Source organism: Argiope bruennichi, chromosome 1, assembly GCF_947563725.1.
Source record: "Argiope bruennichi chromosome 1, qqArgBrue1.1, whole genome shotgun sequence".
Taxonomy (NCBI): Eukaryota; Metazoa; Arthropoda; class Arachnida; order Araneae; family Araneidae; genus Argiope; species Argiope bruennichi.
In genome coordinates, this window is record NC_079151.1 from 146,593,028 (window position 1) to 146,612,826 (window position 19,799).

General features: G+C 31.7%; 2 protein-coding genes across 4 annotated transcripts in view; one reads left to right on the forward strand and one right to left on the reverse strand.

The window, feature by feature from the left end:
- The window catches only part of LOC129962041 (calpain-9-like), a 95,255-nt gene that overhangs the window by 26,428 nt on the left and 49,028 nt on the right, over nucleotides 1-19,799 (forward strand). For both annotated transcript variants that reach the window (XM_056075731.1, XM_056075740.1), the window contains exon 2: nucleotides 7,834-8,142. In XM_056075731.1, the coding sequence (XP_055931706.1) occupies nucleotides 7,900-8,142 (243 nt within the window). In that variant the 5' untranslated portion in view covers nucleotides 7,834-7,899. The remainder of the gene's footprint in view (nucleotides 1-7,833; nucleotides 8,143-19,799) is intronic.
- LOC129962029 (uncharacterized) lies at nucleotides 8,554-14,771 on the reverse strand. 2 transcript variants are annotated; one of them, XM_056075719.1, is made up of 2 exons: nucleotides 14,428-14,771; nucleotides 8,554-11,598 (listed from the first exon to the last, which is right to left on the reverse strand). In XM_056075719.1, the coding sequence occupies exon 2, from the start codon at nucleotides 11,495-11,497 to the stop codon at nucleotides 8,681-8,683; it is 2,817 nt and encodes a 938-aa protein (XP_055931694.1). In that variant the 5' UTR covers nucleotides 11,498-11,598; nucleotides 14,428-14,771; the 3' UTR covers nucleotides 8,554-8,680. The 2 variants fall into 2 exon arrangements, with proteins under 2 accessions (XP_055931694.1, XP_055931684.1); XM_056075709.1 differs by lacking the exon at nucleotides 14,428-14,771 and having other exon boundaries at nucleotides 8,588-13,135.

Sequence of the window (19,799 nt, forward strand, 5' to 3'; positions counted from 1 at the left end):
ATCCAAAGTGTGAGCGGTACAGAGATTGCATACCAGCTTTTTACTAGTCTCCTGGCACACTGCTTCTTTTAATTGTCGCGGTCATAAAGAAAGACATAATTAATAAAGAAGCCCTTTTAGACACAGCGATTTTGAATTCATGGAAATGAAGTGAAATGTTGAGGTCAATTTTTCATATGAGGTTTCTTGGCGACTAAAATGCTTTTTTTTTTGTTGTTGTTGTTTCACTCTCTGTTTTGTATACGATAAAACAAAAACACGCTCTATTGGTACTTTTTGATGAAATATGTCGAAAAAAATTAAAACAATTGTGAACAATTTGAAAAATCCTGAATAATATTTTGATACTGACAACCCCCCCGCCCCTTAAATTCTTTGGATTTTGTGCAGCCTAACTCTTTTTCCGGAATCCAGATGAATGAATTATATTATACCATTCATTTTGATCCCATTAAAATTTACAAACAATTCGTTTCACTCGCTTCTATTATTCAACATTGTTTTGAAACTGACAATCGACAAAAGACAGACAGTTCATGACATCTGGAGTGACATCAAACATATATCAAACAAAATAATGTTGTCATCATCGATACCAATAAATGTGGATGGAATGAATTCGAAAATATTTAGTGGAAGAGTTAATTTTTTTTCTTTCCCTTATTTACATGTTGAAAATACACGTGTTTCAAATGACCAGTTGTATGTTCGATTTTCTCAAGTCGAACAGCTAAGAAATTTATTTGTTTTTTCTGAAGACGAAAAAACAAGAAAATATTGTCTACTCTAAAGCACCTGAATAATAAAATAAATAAAATTAGGACAAAAATTATTTATACTTTTCCTTTATACATCATTCATTTCAATGAAGGTATTCACTCTCGACAAGAAAATAAATATAATTCTTTCTATCGTTCCTAATTAAACAAGATAGCTATTTTAAATTTCAAACGATATTTCCAAAATTATTTCTTCTGCGGCAGGAATGGACTGGGTACCAGCTAGTTATACAAATATTTTTAAAAAGTGCACATTATTCGTAACATGTCTCGAGAAAATATTATGAAATATACATATTTTTTTCAGTGATGTACTCTAGAAATGTTAAAACTGCTATGTATCGTTCAAGAAGCTCAGAAATCACGTGTTATCGTCATACTTATCGACGCCTTCGTAGTAATTACTTCTAGAGCTGTTGGATCCTTTTCTATGGCGCATGATTTGAAGCTCTGGACGAGTAATCTATGAAGATTAAAAGCTGAAAGGCCCTTGTTCACCTCAGATTTAATCTGTGGTGATTGTTTTAGGAAGTGAAAGTGAGAAACATTTCATAGATTTGGGTATTTCATTTTTCAAAAGATAGGGATCAAAGACTCTGGAAACTTTAAACAATAGTCCATCAGAAAATATTATCAACTCAGCTTTGCATTTTCCATAGCAATGAAAAGTGCTTAAATAAAAGAATACCGCACGCCTACAATACACAACTAAAGATTCTCTCTCTAGTTTACTTGCACGAAGTTCCGCCTTTGGTGTTTTAACTGCACCTTGTAGAAAATCGAGTAAATGTGTTGTATCTATCTGTACATTAATTCATTCCTCAATATTTGCCAAGATTTTAGAACAATTTGGTGTAATGGTCATCTGCTACAGTCCTTGAATATAACTTGTTGCGTTGATGCGATTTTCAATTATCGCGTTCACTTATACCTGACGCTCCAAAACTAGACACGTATCGTTAATTCGACACAAATCTTCAATTTTAATTTGAAGTTCTCGTAACAAATTTCATCTACAAAGTCTATTGCGTTTTTTAGTTATCCAGTAAAAACACAAATAAACGTAATTCCAAAGATCGGATAGTTAAGAAATTAAAAAATAGGAGCAGTTTTCGGATTTATGAAGGTTTATGCCTCACAGAATTATCACGTTTTTCGGATTGAATTCCTTTAACGATTGAAGTACTATATTTTATATTCTTCTATTTCTAAAAAGTAAAAATTCATTGGTAAGGTATTTATTATGGGTTTCAAGACAGAATATACTCATTTTGTGACTCGTAAAAAAATCACAAGAATTTTTAATGCACTAGCTAATATTTGCAGCTACATACATGAATTTTCTAAGTTAAAAAAAATCAAAATTGTGTTCATTTCAATGTTTTCCTGACAATGGTTTTTTTTATAGGTTTTTAAAAATATTGATTTATTTTTGTAAACTATTGAACTATTTAAAAACCTAATTATTTCAATTTTATTTTAAATACATAAAGTAATTTTTCATATTCTTCTAATTATATAAAAGGAAATTTTTTAACATATCATAGCTAATTATTTTCAAAATAAAATGTAATCAAAATTGTGTTCATTTCAGTGTTTTTCCAACAAAGGCTTATTTTTTTTGTATGTTTTAAAAAATATTGATTTATTTTTGTAAACTATTGAACTATTTAAAAACCTAATTATTTCAATTTTATTTTAAATACATAAAGTAATTTTTCATATTCTTCTAATTATATAAAAGGAAATTTTTTAACATATCATAGCTAATTATTTTCAAAATAAAATGTAATCAAAATTGTGTTCATTTCAGTGTTTTTCCAACAAAGGCTTATTTTTTTTGTATGTTTTAAAAAATATTGATTTATTTTTGTAAACTATTGAACTATTTAAAAACCTAATTATTTCAATTTTATTTTAAATACATAAAGTAATTTTTCATATTCTTCTAATTATATAAAAGGAAATTTTTTAACATATCATAGCTAATTATTTTCAAAATAAAATGTAATCAAAATTGTGTTCATTTCAGTGTTTTTCCAACAAAGGCTTATTTTTTTTGTATGTTTTAAAAAATATTGATTTATTTTTGTAAACTATTGAACTATTTAAAAACCTAATTATTTGAATTTTACTTTAAATACATAAAGCAATTTTTCACATTCTTCAGATTATATAAAAGATCATTCTTTTCACGTATCATCACTATTTATTTTCAAATACCTATCAATCAAAAACACTTCATGCTGATACATATAGTTTTATTAAGGGTTTCAACCTTCGGAAACAGTTATTTCTGATTTTTATTTCAATGATTATTATTTGCAGACATACAATAATTCTTTAGTTCATTTCCAAAGTTGATATTTCATCACTGTCCGGGGAAAAAAATCGATTTACAATCCGCATCTGAAAATCAAATTCTCACCCTCAGTCATGCTTCGGTAGGCTAAACCAAAACAGAAAGAAAGAAAAAATACAACCGTAATGAAATACAAAGTCAAGACCTGAGGTATGACTCTAATATCAATTTGGCCATTCACTTGGCAGTTGTAGCAGCTTCCGCATTCTCCATTACGAGAAGGGGGACTGTCTGTAACGGTGCTTTGCACTCTCAACTGTCTTCAGGCGTTCCGCTGACCTTAACATTGCTCTTTATTATTTCTTCGCCATTTTATCGTCATCATTATTATTATTCTCTGATGCTGCTCCGCTAGACCTGCTCCTTTCTCTCCCTTCCGTGGCAGGTCGCGTGCTTCACTTTTCCTCATGCCTCGATGAAAACCTTATTTTTAGAATGGGTTTTCACGATGAAGTTCCTTTCATTCCGGGCGGCTTGTCTTTGCCTTCCGAAACAGAAGGGATCGGGAAAGTGATCCTACATGCATTAGATTCAGTTTCCCCCTCTCCAGCCTTGGTTTTGAAATGAAACAATGGAAAACAAATATTTTTTTAAGGGAGTGTGAAAGAAGCAGCATGACGATAATTGCAGTGAGTGAGCACGTGCGAAAATAAATGCTTGACTAACGACTGATTTAAAGCAGTAATATTTCTCTAATTTTTTTTTTACTGGAGAGAGGAATGATACGAAACGAAAGACAGTGAATTTAATTTTTTATATAAAGAAAGAGACTTCTTTGAATTTAATAATATAGTAAAGAACTCATTGAACAAAACACTTACACATTTGCAAGGGATTGAATTAGTATCATCAATCAACAAAACCATAAGGAGGAGGAAGGCGTATTTCACCTGTGCACCAAAGGTACACGGGAGCAACCCCTGGCACTCTGCTGGAAATCAAATGTGACCGTGGCCCACAAACTGCTCTGGCTAGACTAAAAAGTGGCCACCTTAAGTGTATTTCGTTTGAAAGTGGTAGAAAAATCCATCCCATTTGTAAAAAATGCTGTGACCATCCAGCTGCACTGGATCCTATTCTGGGTTGTATCGCACTTTCTATCGCACTATGAATCCTGTGTTGTATAAATGGTCGCAATTTTGAGTATCTGCTTACTGGTAATGAATGTACTTTACCTTGATAGAATAAAGGTCACATTCGTCTCACTTTACTGTTTCCTTGTGTTCACTTCATTTGTCTATTTTTGTCCATCCAGATGAAGTTTGCGGGCATACTTTCCTATGTTAAATCGATTTACTGAGATATTCCCTATCTCCCCACGAAATTTGAAAGATAAGTTTTGAATCGCCCTGTAGATTATAGCTACCCTGAGCAGTAAGCTGCATCTATTACCATCTACAAATGTAACTTTTCTAGGTTATGATTACAATTTTTATTAAGAAGAATGGATCAAACTACTAACAATTATAAAAATCTAATTTTTAAACGCATTTTAATGGCGTAAGCTATTACATAAAATAATTTTGAATTCTAAATATTTAAAGTAAATAAACATTTCTGGTTTCTGAAGCTTCTGGTCTTAAATCTCTTTCCATTACGAGTTTATTTTCAGTTTATGTCTGAAGCAAATATGGAATAATTATTTACATAAATATTTATCGTTTGAAATAGTTTTTACAAATGTAGATTTTAGGCGATATATTGCATCCATTAATAAATTTTCTTTTAAAATTAGCAGTATATCAAGATAACATATTTCCTAACATATCCTGATATGTTTCTTTAAAAAAAACCTTTATTATATGCTATTTTAAATAGCTATAAAAATTATAGGAAATAATTTATGTTGGAAGTTAAGATGCCATTTTACCAAATTGTGTAAAAAATGCAAACGTTTTTACTGAATTGTGTAAATGTTTTACACGGATAATATTTTACTTGATCTGTATCGATGAGATTTCGTGTTTGTTGATCAAGATGCATAGATTTAATTTTTAGGTTTACCTTTTAAATAAGAAATCTGAATACTGTAATTAGACATAATAATAAAAAAAAACTCTAAAAGCTCTTAAAATTAGGATAGTAACCACTCAAATAGCCTGACTTTATTGATTAAAAAAGTAAACTTGTTTTAGTTTATTAATGTAAAATATCTAAATTATGTATCTATGCTTTCGTTCTGCCAAATGTTTTCATTATTTATTAGAAAAGTTTTGAATTTTTTATAATATCATTTTAGGAGTAGACAGGTTATTTTGTTCAAAGTGTTTCCAATAAAATGCCCATTATGTGCTACGATGATATGTCTATGATATCACTTCTTATCTTATCATGTCTATGATATTACAAACATCTGGGTCCTCCAGCGGTCTGCTTTGGAAGTTTGGAGAGGTTTGGTGCCAGCTTAGGTGTCGTCCTCGTCATCTGACTGCGGTTCAATATTACGAGGTCCGTCCTTAAATAGCTCTAGTGTTGCTTTAAAAAGGGACGTTAATATAATTAAACTAAACTAAACACAAACATCTGGATAAGACTAAATTCCAGTAGGTACAAATTTTCGACGTTTGTTATTCCAGAAAAGCATAAACAACTGATTTCATGGCAGGAAATTTATAACAATGTTTCGATTCCCAAATACTTACCGGAAACTAATTATCTAATAAAAGATAAGCGGAAGGAAAAATAAAACGTATTTTAGAATATAATTTTACCACACATTTCCTGTCTAACGTGTTCAAGGAAATAATTTTCAAATCATTTCTTTGACAATTGATTGTCTGAACGAAATTTTAAAACTTTTTGTTTGATTCTACATAGTACTGAAAAGGAAAAAAGCGCGCTAAATTGGAAAAAAGCGAAAGATTTTTCCTGTCTTTTCTACTTCTTACTGAATTCTCGCGTTCTTCAACAAATTGTTGAAGGAGGTTCCCTTGCGAAATCATAAAGGCGTGCAACGCAAATGCCACTATTATTCCATTAATAAAATGCAAAGGAAAGTTTCTCAAGAGTGCTAACAATATAACAGTTTCGCATTTTGATTATGAAAAAAGAAGAAAATCTGAAGGAAAAAAAAAAAACTATTCGAAACAACTGTGTTATTTTGTCACACCACTTCTAGGAGTGACCTTGCTTTGTTAGTCAGTAAATTGATTTGCATTAATCAAATTAAACGTCTTTGTATTGTTTTTAAATTATTACCCTTTAACAAGCATGCATTTGAATGCTATAAAACCTTGAGAGTACGTCAATTATCATGCTTCATTCTGATGTTATTAACATAAGTGATGTCTTGTTATTTGTTCTAAGTAAATGTTCACGGCATTGCACACGAATATTTCAAGGTAATTTTCGTTATAAACCTTTTTTTTAAAGCAAAATTGCTTTGCTTTACATCTTTATGTATTTATCCATTGCATAAGATGAACCAATGATAAATGAAATTCGAACGTTGAAACGTGCAATATTTTGCCTGTTAACTGGGTATGGCGAAATATTTCGATGCAAAACGAATTGAATATGAGTTAATTACCCGGATAATAGGTTCATTTAAACGGCGATGCAAAATTTCTTTAAAAAGAAATAAATGGATGAACATCGACTGAAAATAATGAACAAAAATAAGATAATTTTTAAAAACTATGGGCTTCAAAAAACTGATATATTTATTTATTTATTAATATTCAATAAAAAAAATCAAGATTCTTTGATTCTTTTTTGAAGAGAACCAATTAAACCATTCATTTCAATATTCATCAATCTTGTAAATGGACTTTTTTTTTATGATGCAAGTCGTTAATAAGTAAGCATCAAAGCAGTTTTGTTCAGCTCCTTTAATGTAATGCCTTTTTTAAATATTACATATCTTTTGCATCTTTTTAAGTATAAAACATATTTTGAAAACTAATTTGGAGGTATTAAAACTGAAATGGATTTTCCGTTTTTATGTTTTCTATTGCTCTCTTATATATATTAGAGGTAATTTTTATTTTAAGGATAAATATTTCCTCTGAATTTACCAAATGTACATCTTCCATTTTTCTTCTTCTTACTATAATGTAGAAGTACATAAATATTTCTCAGTTTAAAGGTTAGTACGTACCGCATCGAGATTCGTGTACAACTAGCTTGGCACTTTCACATTGGAAAAATTAACTTTCTGCAAATTACAAAATAGCACACTTGCAGATTAGATAGTTTACTTCGAATAATTGAATGACTCTCTCTGTCAGTTAAATAAATCGCTCCATTATCATTTTTCAAATTTATAATTATAATTTCACTCACGTTTGACTCGGACAGAGATTGGGTCAATGTGAGGAGAGAGACCAGCGGACGGAGTGCGATATGAATGAATAAGTTGTCTGTCTGCACCCGCAGACTTCCCACTTTTACCGAGATGAAGCATGTTATCCAAACATCTTATTTGAACAAATGAGATCTTTAATTATTCCTTTGAATTAAGGGAGGGGGTAGGGAGTGCGTAAGAACTCAAATGAAATGTTTGATCTGCTATAATAAACAACGATGGGGTTCATTCATTTCATGCTGATAAATAAGCTCGAATGATCGTCCAAAATAATTCTTTTTATCAATTATAGTATGTTGTATTTAATTTTAATTTTTTATTTAGTGACATTTGTTTGCATTCCTTTTAAATAAATGTTTAATTTTCATATTATGCATATTTTTCAGAAACTGTTTCAAAACTGCAATGAAATGCGGAACATGCTAATCAACCGGTAACTCCCATGATGCCCAATGGGTCAGTCGGTGGTCGAAACTCAAGATGACCACCCTCTCGAGGGAATGAATGGCAGAGCCCATAGGGTGGTGTCCAGCAATCATAGCAGCGAGCCCGTTCCGTTAGGGTTCCACTATTTGAGAAGATTGTGCAGAGAGAGGGGAATCTTGTTCGAAGATCCCGAGTTTAATGTATTTTCGGCGAAGATTCCAACAACAAAGCACCGATCCCAATCATCCATAACATGGATGAGACCTTACGTAAGTAATACTCTCTATTAATGAGTAGAGGATATGTCTGCGTGTCAATTGGCTTTCTATAGTCCACACTGTTTGGCACAAATATATTTTAGGAAATGAGAATGTGCATCTAGGAGATACTTTTCCGAAATTTTAATTAAATAAATTAATTGAGATGTTGACCTTTTCTCGGAATTGTTTCGAAAATATTATTTCTCAAAATAATTTTTTGATTATCTCAATTATGTGAATGTATGAAATGTATTTAATTTTTATACAACTTTGTTCGTGGGTAATCAAATAAAGGGGACCTGATCTGTCTTTTTTTCTATTTATTATACCTAAAGCAGCTACTGACGAAGACATCTGAAGCACATTAACATAACATCACAAAAGCACGCGCACACACAGCAACAGAAGACACATCCGTTACATCTCTAATAGGCATTACAAAATTCTGAATCATAAAGTAATAAAAAAGAAGCGTATCAAAGTTCAACAGAAACTGCGCATGCGCCGGTTTCCTGATGACTACAGCTGGAATAGGGGAAAGGCGTCTCTAAGGCGGAACATCCCGGCCCCCGTTAGACAGTTGTCCAACACCTTCTTCGAAAGGGAGTGGGCAGAGTCTGTTGATACTTCGCCGAAAAATTCCTTTAGGGGTTCTGATGTCTGCGACACGGACTAGTCCATCTGTTCCAGGATATATCCTTTCAATTCGGGCCAAGTTCCATTCCATGGGGCTCTTGCTATTATCCTTCAGGAGTACCAGCTGTCCGGGTTTGATGTTCAGTTCAGGTAGTTTCCATTTAGCTCGAGACTGCAAAGAGTTGAGATATTCTTGACTCCATCTTTTCCAAAATTTGGATCTAAGAGACTGGATGAGAGACCATCTAGAAGATAAAGAAATGTTAGTCAAGGAATCACTGGGTTCTGGTATTGACAACAGTGGTGCTCCCACCAAAAAATGGCCAGGTGTCAAAGGTTGAATATCAGCTGGATCGGCAGAAAGAGGACACAGTGGTCTTGAATTCAAAACTGCTTCAATCTGTGTCACCAGCGTAGTAAGCTCTTCAAAAGTCAACACTGTTGATTTAGTCACCTTCAACAAGATCCGTTTCATAGCTCCAATATTTGCCTCCCATAATCCACCGAAGTGAGGAGATGCTGGAGGTATGAAGTTCCACACTATACCTTCCTTGGCACAAAATCTTTGCACGGAATCCGATTTGCATGCTTTTAGCAGAGAATCCAAAATATTTTTTGCGCCCTTAAAATTAGTGGCATTATCACTCCATATGATTGAGGGTTTTGACCACCTAGCTATGAATCTCCTAAGACAAGCTAAAAAACTCTCAGTAGTCAAATCAGACACTACTTCAAAATGAGTAGCTCTTGTACTAAAACATATGAAAATTGCAATGTATGATTTTAAAGTCACCCTAGATCTTTTTAGATTAGGTTTAGTAATTATGGGACCAGCGAAATCGAGTCCCACCTTTTCAAATGGTCGAGATGGGATAACTCGATCTCTTGGTAAATCGCCCATCATCTGTTGAATAGTTTTATTTTTTACTCTAAAACAGGTTAAGCATCTTTTGATTACACTTTTTACTTTGGCTTGACCAGCTGGTATCCAGTATTGCTGTCTAATTAAATACAGAGTAGTTTGAACACCGGAGTGGAGTGCTTTTTTATGAAAGTATTCTATAAGTGTATCTGTGAAATGGTGTTTCTTTGGTAAGAGTAGAGGAAATTTTTGTGAATCTGGAAGATCAGAAAATTTTAATCTTCCGCCTACTCTTAACAGTTCATCATTATCTAAGAATACATTTAAGTTCAGAAGGGGATTATTCTTTGGAAGAACTTTATTCCTTTGTAGACAATTTATTTCAAATTCAAACTCTCTCATTTGTATAATTTTTATTAAAGATTTTGTAGCATTTTGTAATTCTTTTACATTTAAATGATCTTTCTTTCTGTTTTGCAGAGCTGATTTATAATTATGTAAGAATCTTAAACACCATGCAGTTACTCTTATTAATTTGCTGAAAGAAGAATATCTTTTAATCAAATCATCATTTAATGGATTTACTTTTGCTATTGTAGAACTTATTAGAACATTCTTTTTCAATTCTAAATTGTCTGCGTCTTCTTTGATATTTGTCTCATTATTTATTTTAGCTAATTTAGGCCATTTACATTCATTTTTTAACAACCAATTTGGCCCATGCCACCAGAAGTTAGAGTTTCTCAGTTCATGTACCGTTAACCCTCTTGATGTTAGATCAGCCGGATTATCAGTTCCAGGAGTGTGATTCCATTCAGTGGGATTGGTTATATTTTGGATTTCTTTAATTCTGTTTTTTACGAACACTTTAAATCTTTCAGGGTCACCCTTCATCCAATAGTAAACAATTGAAGAGTCAGTCCAGAAGAATCGTGTAACAGGAAAGTTAATGCACTTAACTATTTTACAGCTTAGTCTTGCTGCTAAAAGAGCACCCATTAGTTCTAATCTTGGGATCGAAAGTGTCTTTAGAGGGGCTACTCTACTTTTTGAAGCGACTAAATTTGATTTGATTTCCCCGTTTTTCAATAAGACTCTAATGTACACTACAGTTCCATATGCCCTCTTAGAGGCGTCGGAGAAACAATGTAGTTGAGCTTCAACTATTTCATTGGTTTTCGCTTCGGCGAAAAAATATCTAGGTATTTTAATAAGATGCAAATTTTTTATTTCTTCGCACCATTCATTTATTTTAGTGATCAGTGTTTTCGGGAGAGGGTCATCCCAGTCTAATCCCAAGCACCAAATGTCCTGTATTAGACATTTTATCTTGATGGTAAAAGGTCCTAAAAACCCTACTGGATCAAAAATGCGTCCAGCTACTTGAAGAACATATCGTTTGGAATTTATCTTTTTAGACAGGAATTTCTCTAAGCTTCGAGTGTCAAACTGGAATATATCTAAATCGGAATCCCAGGCCAATCCTAGCACTTTACAAGGAGTTAAAGCAGAGTTATCATTAATTGAATATTTTTCTTCATCTATTTCTAAACCCACCTCTCTCCATTTATCACGAAGCTCAACTGAGTTAGTTTTCCATTTCCTTAATTCCATGCTCGCTTCTTTAAAGATGTTATAACATTCTAGGCTTATTTTAAAAGCTGAATCAAAGTCTCTTTGGCTACAGATTAAATGGTCGACATACAATGATTTTCTTAGCATTTGACAGGTATTAGAAAATTGTTCTACATACCTCTTTAGATGGTGTTGGATTGTGGCTGCAAGGAGGAAGGGGCTTGATTTGACACCGAAAAGAACTCGAGTCATCTTGAAAATTTCCTCTTCTTCCTTTTCCGGATCTTCCATCCAGAAAAAACTAGTATAATTCTGATCTTCTTCGGCAATCTGTATTTGCAGAAAGGCCTTCTTTATGTCGGCAGTTATGGCAACAGCCTGTTCTCTAAAACCTATTAAAATCTCAAAAAGATCTGGAATGAGATTGATACCAGTATGTAAACAATCATTTAACGACAACTGTCCTTTCGCATGAGAATTCGCGTCAAATACCACTCTCAAACGAGTGGTAGTTTTATCTTCCCTTATTACCGCCCTGTGAGGCAAATAAAATGAAGGTTTTTCTTCTTCACATGTTATAACTTTCTTAATGATACCTTCTTTTAAATGATCTTCAATAACAGCTTTATAATCTAAAAACAACGAATTATCTTTAATAAATTTTGATTTTAAATGCGAAAACCTCCTTTTAGACACTTCAAAGTTATTAGCTAAATATTCTTTCATATTTGTTTTCCAAGGAAACTTTACAGTATATCTTTTATTTTGATAAACAATATTTTCTTCAAATTGTTTCATAATTTCTTTATCTACAGTATGTTTTTCGAAATCATCCTCTTCAACCCCTTCTACCCCTAAATTCTCAAGATCCCAAAATTGTTTAAGTTGGTCCGAAATATCCTTTTCATCTACTACAATCTTCATGGTCATTAAATCATTTGATAAACCTACGTGACCTTGAAAGCACCAACCAAAAATTGTTTCAGTCGCTACCAGTTTGTTATTTAATCTTTTTATTCTGCCTGAAACGATTTCATAATAATAATCTACACCAATTAATATTGAGATATTCTTGCCTCTATTATCAATATTATCAGCTAGCTGTAAATGCTTTAATTTATAGTACGTTTTAGTAATATTGTTGTTAGGTACAGGAAGAGTAGTGGCTGAAATGTTTTCTGTAACCAAAGCTTCTACTTCAATACGTAAAGAGGGATCCTCACGGTTTTTTAATTCTACTCTCACTATATTGTAAGAATGTTCCTTTGCTTGTTTAGCGCCAAAAGAGTATACCGATAAAGATTCTTTTCTTATTACTTTTAACTTTAATTTTTCTGAAACTTCACGTGTTATAAATGTTCTCATACTTCCATTATCTAACATTAGTCGTACTGTTTCAAATTCGTTTGTTTCATCATTGCGTACTAGGGCTGCACATGTTTGAAGAAATATATTACCGCGAGAAAAGTTTGTTTTGTTTTTATCGTAATGTGAAATTGCGGTAATTACGTTCTTATTATCTTTATTCAAATCGGGTGTATTAGATTCTGCTTGAGAGCAAATAGATTTATTATGCTTCTTTCCACATATTTCACATGTCAAATATCTTCTCTGGCGGCATTCATTAACTCGATGTTTTGGCTTCAAGCATAAAAAACATCTGCCATCTTGTTTTAAAACACCGAGTTTCGTTTCTAAGTCGGTTTGAGAACATAACTCCGATCGATGCTCGCCTTTACAATATAAACAATTTTCGTTTAATGCTGACGCGGAAAAACATTGAAGATCTTTCGGTTTTGCGCTTGACCTTGGACTTCGCAATATATCATGCGAGCTAGCTGTGTTTCGACTGAAGTTGTTGAAAGGATTCTGTTTCGCTTTCGGGAGCGAATTTTCTTTGCGTTTATCGCCTTTTGCGGTATGCATAAACGCAGAGGATTCTCTACATTCAATTTCAATTCTTAAAAAATTTAGTAATTCAGTTACATTAAATTCGAACTTCACCGAATTATCAACTTTTTTTTCTATTAAATTCAAGGACAAGATCTTCGGGAATCAATTTAATTAAAATGGGATAGAGTAAATGCCCATACATCTCTGAAGTAACTTTTAATGATTCTAAACTTCTTAAGTTTATCTCTACGGTATCATATAACTTCCTAAGACCATAAATATTATTTGAATCAGTTACTGGTACAAGATTTAGTAATTTTGACATGTGTGCGTTAATAACCAGTTCTTCTCTGCCAAATCTTTGTTTCAACAATTTTAAAGCCTGATCATAATTCTCGTCTGAGAGCGCAAAGCCATTAACCGCAATCGCGGCCGCACCCCCTAATAGTGACTTTAAATATGAGAATTTATCTATTTTTGACAGAGATTTGTTATTATCAATAGAATTTTGAAATTGATTCCAAAATTCTAACCAGCAACAGGGGTCTCCAAAATATTTTTCAATTGTAAGTTTAGGTAATTTTATGGTCTTAAAATTATATTCGTTTACAGGTACGATGGTTGAACTTTCCTGAGTGTTGTTTATTGCATCTAAATTAGGATTTCCTGTAGCGCCTAATAAAGAAACATTTGATGATATTGATTGGCGCTCTGATTCGTCTTGTAAACATTTTAATTGCGCTGATAACTTGGACAAACAAACTATGATTTTTTCATTGTATTCGAAAGCCGACTCAATTTCGGTTTCGAATTCCTTATCATCTTTGATTAAATTTTGTATAAATTTATCATAGTCTTTTAACTGTGTAGACGATATATTCAAATAATTTAAGGCCTCTTGCAAATCTTTGGTGGTAAGAGAATCTATTTTCTCTTCCAAATCGCTATTAATCTTGTTAATGTACTTTGTAACTGAAGATCTATGCAAACCTCTGGTTTTTCTCAATTTAGAAAGTTCATCCATCGTTCTTATATTTAATATTCAAAAACTCCAAAATTAAAATTGTATTTCTAATACATCAAATTTCAATATCAATTTTAGATTTATTCATACATTATCAATCAATATTTCAATAGTATTCTATCAGTAACCAATATCTTTAAAGCGAATATAGTATCAATATGTAACAAAAATTCAACTTCAAATAAAAATCAAATTTCACTATATTGTTACATTCATTCCTTTTAACTTCGGACATTCCAATCCATGAAATTAAATTATTTTAAATGTCCGAGTTTCTCTTAAATAAAGGAAAATATTCGCTCACCTTTCTGGTTACTGATTCCTTTCGATCTTTATAGCTGCTTTTCCATTAGATCGTGCCCCACGTTGGGCGCCAAAATGTTCGTGGGTAATCAAATAAAGGGGACCTGATCTGTCTTTTTTTCTATTTATTATACCTAAAGCAGCTACTGACGAAGACATCTGAAGCACATTAACATAACATCACAAAAGCACGCGCACACACAGCAACAGGAGACACATCCGTTACATCTCTAATAGGCATTACAAAATTCTGAATCATAAAGTAATAAAAAAGAAGCGTATCAAAGTTCAACAGAAACTGCGCATGCGCCGGTTTCCTGATGACTACAGCTGGAATAGGGGAAAGGCGTCTCTAAGGCGGAACAAACTTTTTTAGGTCATTCTAATAATTTTTAGAAAACATTTTTATGCACAATATGAAATAATACTTTCTATTGTTGTAATGAAATTTAAAATGTTTTCGATGCTTTATTAAATATTCAATCTTGTATTCTTCTTCTGTTCTTAAAAGTCAAACAATAAACATTCCGCTAAAATATATAAGATAAATTTTTATATCATTTGCTAAAAGCGTTATGAATTTTTGCTTTCTTATTTATTCTTTTAATATTTTTGTGGAGTCTAAAACAATCCCACTAAGATATGCATTAGACTAGAAAATAAAATGGGATGATGAATAATCTTACTTACTCCTCTTTCATTTCTTTTACTATGGCATTATGATCTCACTAGCATTTAATTGAATGTGCCCACTTATCAGTCGAAGGCATCACTGTGACACAATGCTGGGATCAAGAAAGTGAAGCTACTGCCCTGCATAAGACAACTTGCAATTAGATATCTGAAAATTTAAAACAGTGTTATTTTCACACGATTTGAACATATACAATTATACACACTACTAGCCATGAAGTAATGACGTACTTTACAGATTGGATTGTTCTGCATTCAATGATCTGTCTTTCAAAGAGTTTAGAACGATTTTTGTATTGCTCCATTTACAAACAGTATAACGTTTTATCAAAATGATAGAATTTTAAATTTTTAGAATTCATTTACCGATTTATAGTAGAAGAAAAGTCGTGTTTTAAATGAATTGCCGTGGGCAGTATTCAACCCAATGGAAAATGCAGTTATTAAGATATACGCATGTGAGTAAAATTTTCATTTCCATTGATAACACGTGATTCCGTGAGACACTTCCAAGATTTATTCATAGAGAAAATTAAAAGCACTTTTAAAACACACCCAGCTCACAAAGTCAAGGAAAACTGAAAGTAATCCAAAAATGGGGTTATGCAGAAAATAAAACTTTAGGCCCGCCCTCTGACCGTGACTTCTGACTTTTCTTTTTCCTTTTAGCCTTTTCTTTCAACAAATTAAAAAAAATGTCATTCATAAAGTAAAGAGTTTATGGCTTTGAACAATTCGCTTTATGATCTGAGTGATAAAATGGATACCCAATCAACTTCCGTGTCCTTCCTTTCCTGTTTAAAATGTCAGATATGTATATAGCATCCATGTAAATTTGTATTGCATGAATTAAGAAATTAAATTTTTCAAAAATAATTAATACAAACTTTTAATATTTATTCTGATGTTTTCTAAAGCAGTATGGTAATATTTTATCACCCAATTCATATAGATTGAATGAGTTGAATCATGAAATCTGTCAATGCTCTAAAAGCTATTTCAACTGGCGCGTTTGAGAGTTAGTGTTATCGTAATATCCAAATTTAAACGGGGGGTTATTATTCAGTTATTTAAGAAATCAGTCGGGCACTCAGATTTTCTATCGACTTTTATCTTATTTGACATCTACTGGGGACAAATGAATGCATGAGAACGTTCATTCGTTTTAAACATTTATATATATGTGTGCGTATGAATTGAAATTCCGTCTTTTTTGTTTGTAACCTATAAAATTTCTTGACCCTTTACAAATTTAAAATCAAGATTTGATGCACTAGTTCCTTAGCTCCTTGAAAGTGCTGTTAAATAGTTGCTACGATTGATGGATTGCGATGTTATTAAAATTTGCTATTATTATTGAATTGTAACGAATAATACTCCTTTCTAAAGGAGATGTCTTGAGAGTAAAATGAGTCATTTTTATACTATTCCGCCATTACTTTAAACATGTCGTTGCACAAAAAAAATTTTGCATCATTTTAAAATTGAAAATAGTCGCTTTTCAGTGACACCCATTTTATTTTCGAAAAACAGTTTACCTAATGTGTAGTCATTTTTTAAAATTATTGCTTAGTGCTTTGTTTAAATTCAAATATTCAACGCTTTTCACCGTTCAATCACATCTTATCATTCTATCATCTTATTATGATAGTCTTTAAAGTAAATTACTTTCCTTAGATATTTCCTCTTTCGCTTTTATTTCTTAGTAGATCTTTTGATATGCATTTGTATTAGTTTAACTTCAAATGCATCTTATTAAAACGGATACAATTTCTTTTCCCATTTAGTTTAATTCTGTACCATGCTTTTGCACTGAAAATTTTGATGTGTTTAGTTGGCTACATCTATATCACTGATTTTTTAAAAAAGTTGCATTAATAACTATTTCCCTAAGCGTGTCAGTTTTTTACTGCATTTTTTACATTGCATGGGTGTCATAGTTCGACGTTTTAAAACATATAAATGGATATTTCCTTTTAGATTCGAATTTTCTAACTGCCTATTTTTCTGCCTTTATTTAACATCGTAGCATGTTGAATGATACAATCTTTTTCATGTTAACAAATCGATGAATGGAGAAAATTCGTTACATCTTGAAAGACTCTCCATAGTGGACAAATGCAGGATAGTTTGAACAGAGATGTGTTAGGTAGAACAAACGACAATGTGAATATTTTGCAAAATATAGTAGAAGCTAATGAACAGCGATTAGTATGAGGTAAGCGGATAGCCTATGAAACAGTGAGGAATTCGATTGCTGAAAGGAACGATTACCTACAATTTTTTGACATCTCGTATAGCACTAGATAAATATTTTAAATTGATTTGGTCCTCTTTGAAATTCGATCTCATTGCTATAAAATTGTCACCGTATTCAGAAATAGCTGCCAGAAGCATTATTAGCAAAGCATTTAGCGTTCCAATGACCTTTAAACTTAGCTCATATTGAAAATCCTATGATGTAAGCGAAAGGTCTAATAAAGCGATATTCTTATGAACTTGTCATTTGAGATATTATACAAAAAAGAGATTTTAAGGCTCTTATTTCAATTATGCATGATCCACAAAATCTCGATAGAATTGGGAGAGAAACTGTTGTTATCTTTGAGAAGACTTTCGATAAATCCTACCTACCATTTCAAGGGCAATACCAGCAACTGAATTAAATGAATGCCTCAAAGCCTTAGAGCTTTCATAACGCGTCTGGTAAATAAAATTCCTGCGTATACTTGATGACATTCCAACCTAAAATTTAGCAAAACAGATGTTTTGCCTAGATGATGGAGGATTCCCGAAAAAGAAATACATTTATTTAATGTTTTTTATCTCATCTGATTTTTTAAAAGTCTTAGTAAACTCTTAAAGAGATTTAATACAATACATCTTTCCAGAAATATCAAAAGTCTAAAAGAGGCATCACTTACTTAATAAACGCACAATTTTAGCCTCCAAGACTCAAAATTTTAATAAAATAGACAAAAATAGCCTCAAAGAGTTACCAGAAAAAATCTAATACATATTAATCTTTTAAAAGTGTGATGGCTGAAGAACGAGCTGTTTTCTCACACAACATTTTAAATTTTTTTTAATTCCACTTGGCTATATCCACAACAAGCATTGAACCTAATAGTTTTTCACTCATCTGTTCAAAAATTTAGATATACCGAAATTATTTAATGGAATAAGACTTGCACTAGGAAACTTATTTTCAATATAATTCAAGCAACTATTTTTATGATTGACAGAGAAAACGTCTTCATTCTCAGCATTCCTCTTAATCCATGTGATATATCATTTGACTTCACACATTTTTGGGTTCCATTTCGCCTTGCCTTCGTAGTAACTAAGTATAACTTCTTAAATAATAAAGTCAGGAGCAATCTTGTAAAATGGAGTGTTTAAATTCAGAAATTCCATGTTTCCCCTTTGGGGATTTTATATTTAATGGTCTGGAGTGAGAACTTCAAGCAAACACTCCACAGGCGAGGCCTTTGTATTTAGGGCCTTTAATATGGAACTGAATAATATTTAGTTTTAAATTTTTTTATTGAATTATATGAGTGGTAACCTAATTGCTATTTTGCGTGACATTTTGAAATTTTATGGGATAAAGCTATGGAAAGTTATAAATGAAAAAAGTTTTTAGATAGTCTGAAATAACATTCTTCAACTCACTTTTTCTATTATTTCATAAAGATGAATAAATACTTTCCTTTGAATTCTTGAATAATTTTATTTGTGACATTAAGTACTTATGAAAATATTAAATAAGTTCCTTCTCCGTGCTGGTTTTTCAGTGGAAAACATTTTGTATGAAATTACATAGTCTTGTACCAAGGGCAACGTAGTTTCCTTGTACTTGTAGTTCATGGACCTAGGTACAGCAGAAATCATATTCTTTATGTTGTAATTTTTTGAAAGCTTTTTCATAATAAATAGAATGAAAGCTTTTTGAATGAATCATTTTTTTCTTAGCTTTTTTTTGTTATTGTTGTTGAATGTTTTTAAGTAGAAGAAATGTATACATTGCTCAGAAACTTTCATGAATCATTTTTTCTTAGCTTTTTTTTTGTTGTTGTTGAATGTTTTTAAGTAGAAGAAATGTACACATTGCTCAGAAACTTTCATGAATCATTTTTTCTTAGCTTTTTTTGTTGTTGTTGTTGAATGTTTTTAAGTAGAAGAAATGTACACATTGCTCAGAAACTTTCATGAATCATTTTTTTCTTAACTATTTTTTTGTTGTTGAATGTTTTTAAATAGAAGTGTATATCTCACTCAGAAACTTCAATGGCTTGACTTAGAAAAAATACATTTGTTATATATGCTAAGAACAGAAGCTCAAAATATAGTTTATCTGAAATCATTAGCATAGTATTTATCTGATTAGAAAATTCTGGAATTTCTGAAGAAGTTGAAACGGGAACTCGAAAACTGCACGATTTAAAAAAGCTGAAAAATGCTCGTTTAGCCAATTCTTTCGTACATTTAAAATAAAGAAATGAGGATATAACTTCCAGATTACTGATATTTCTCTAAATGTATATTTCCATAACTTTCTTCGTTGCAATAATAGGAATTTAACGATCGCTTTTGCAAATTTTAAATAAACTGAGGCAGAAAATTCTGAGACTACATCAAGGATAGTAAATAGTGTCTGATTTAAATTGAATATTATAG

Excerpts from the sequence above, each read along its gene's own strand:
- LOC129962029 (XM_056075709.1), bottom strand. The coding sequence starts at position 13,132 with ATGCATACCGCAAAAGGCGATAAACGCAAAGAAAATTCGCTCCCGAAA.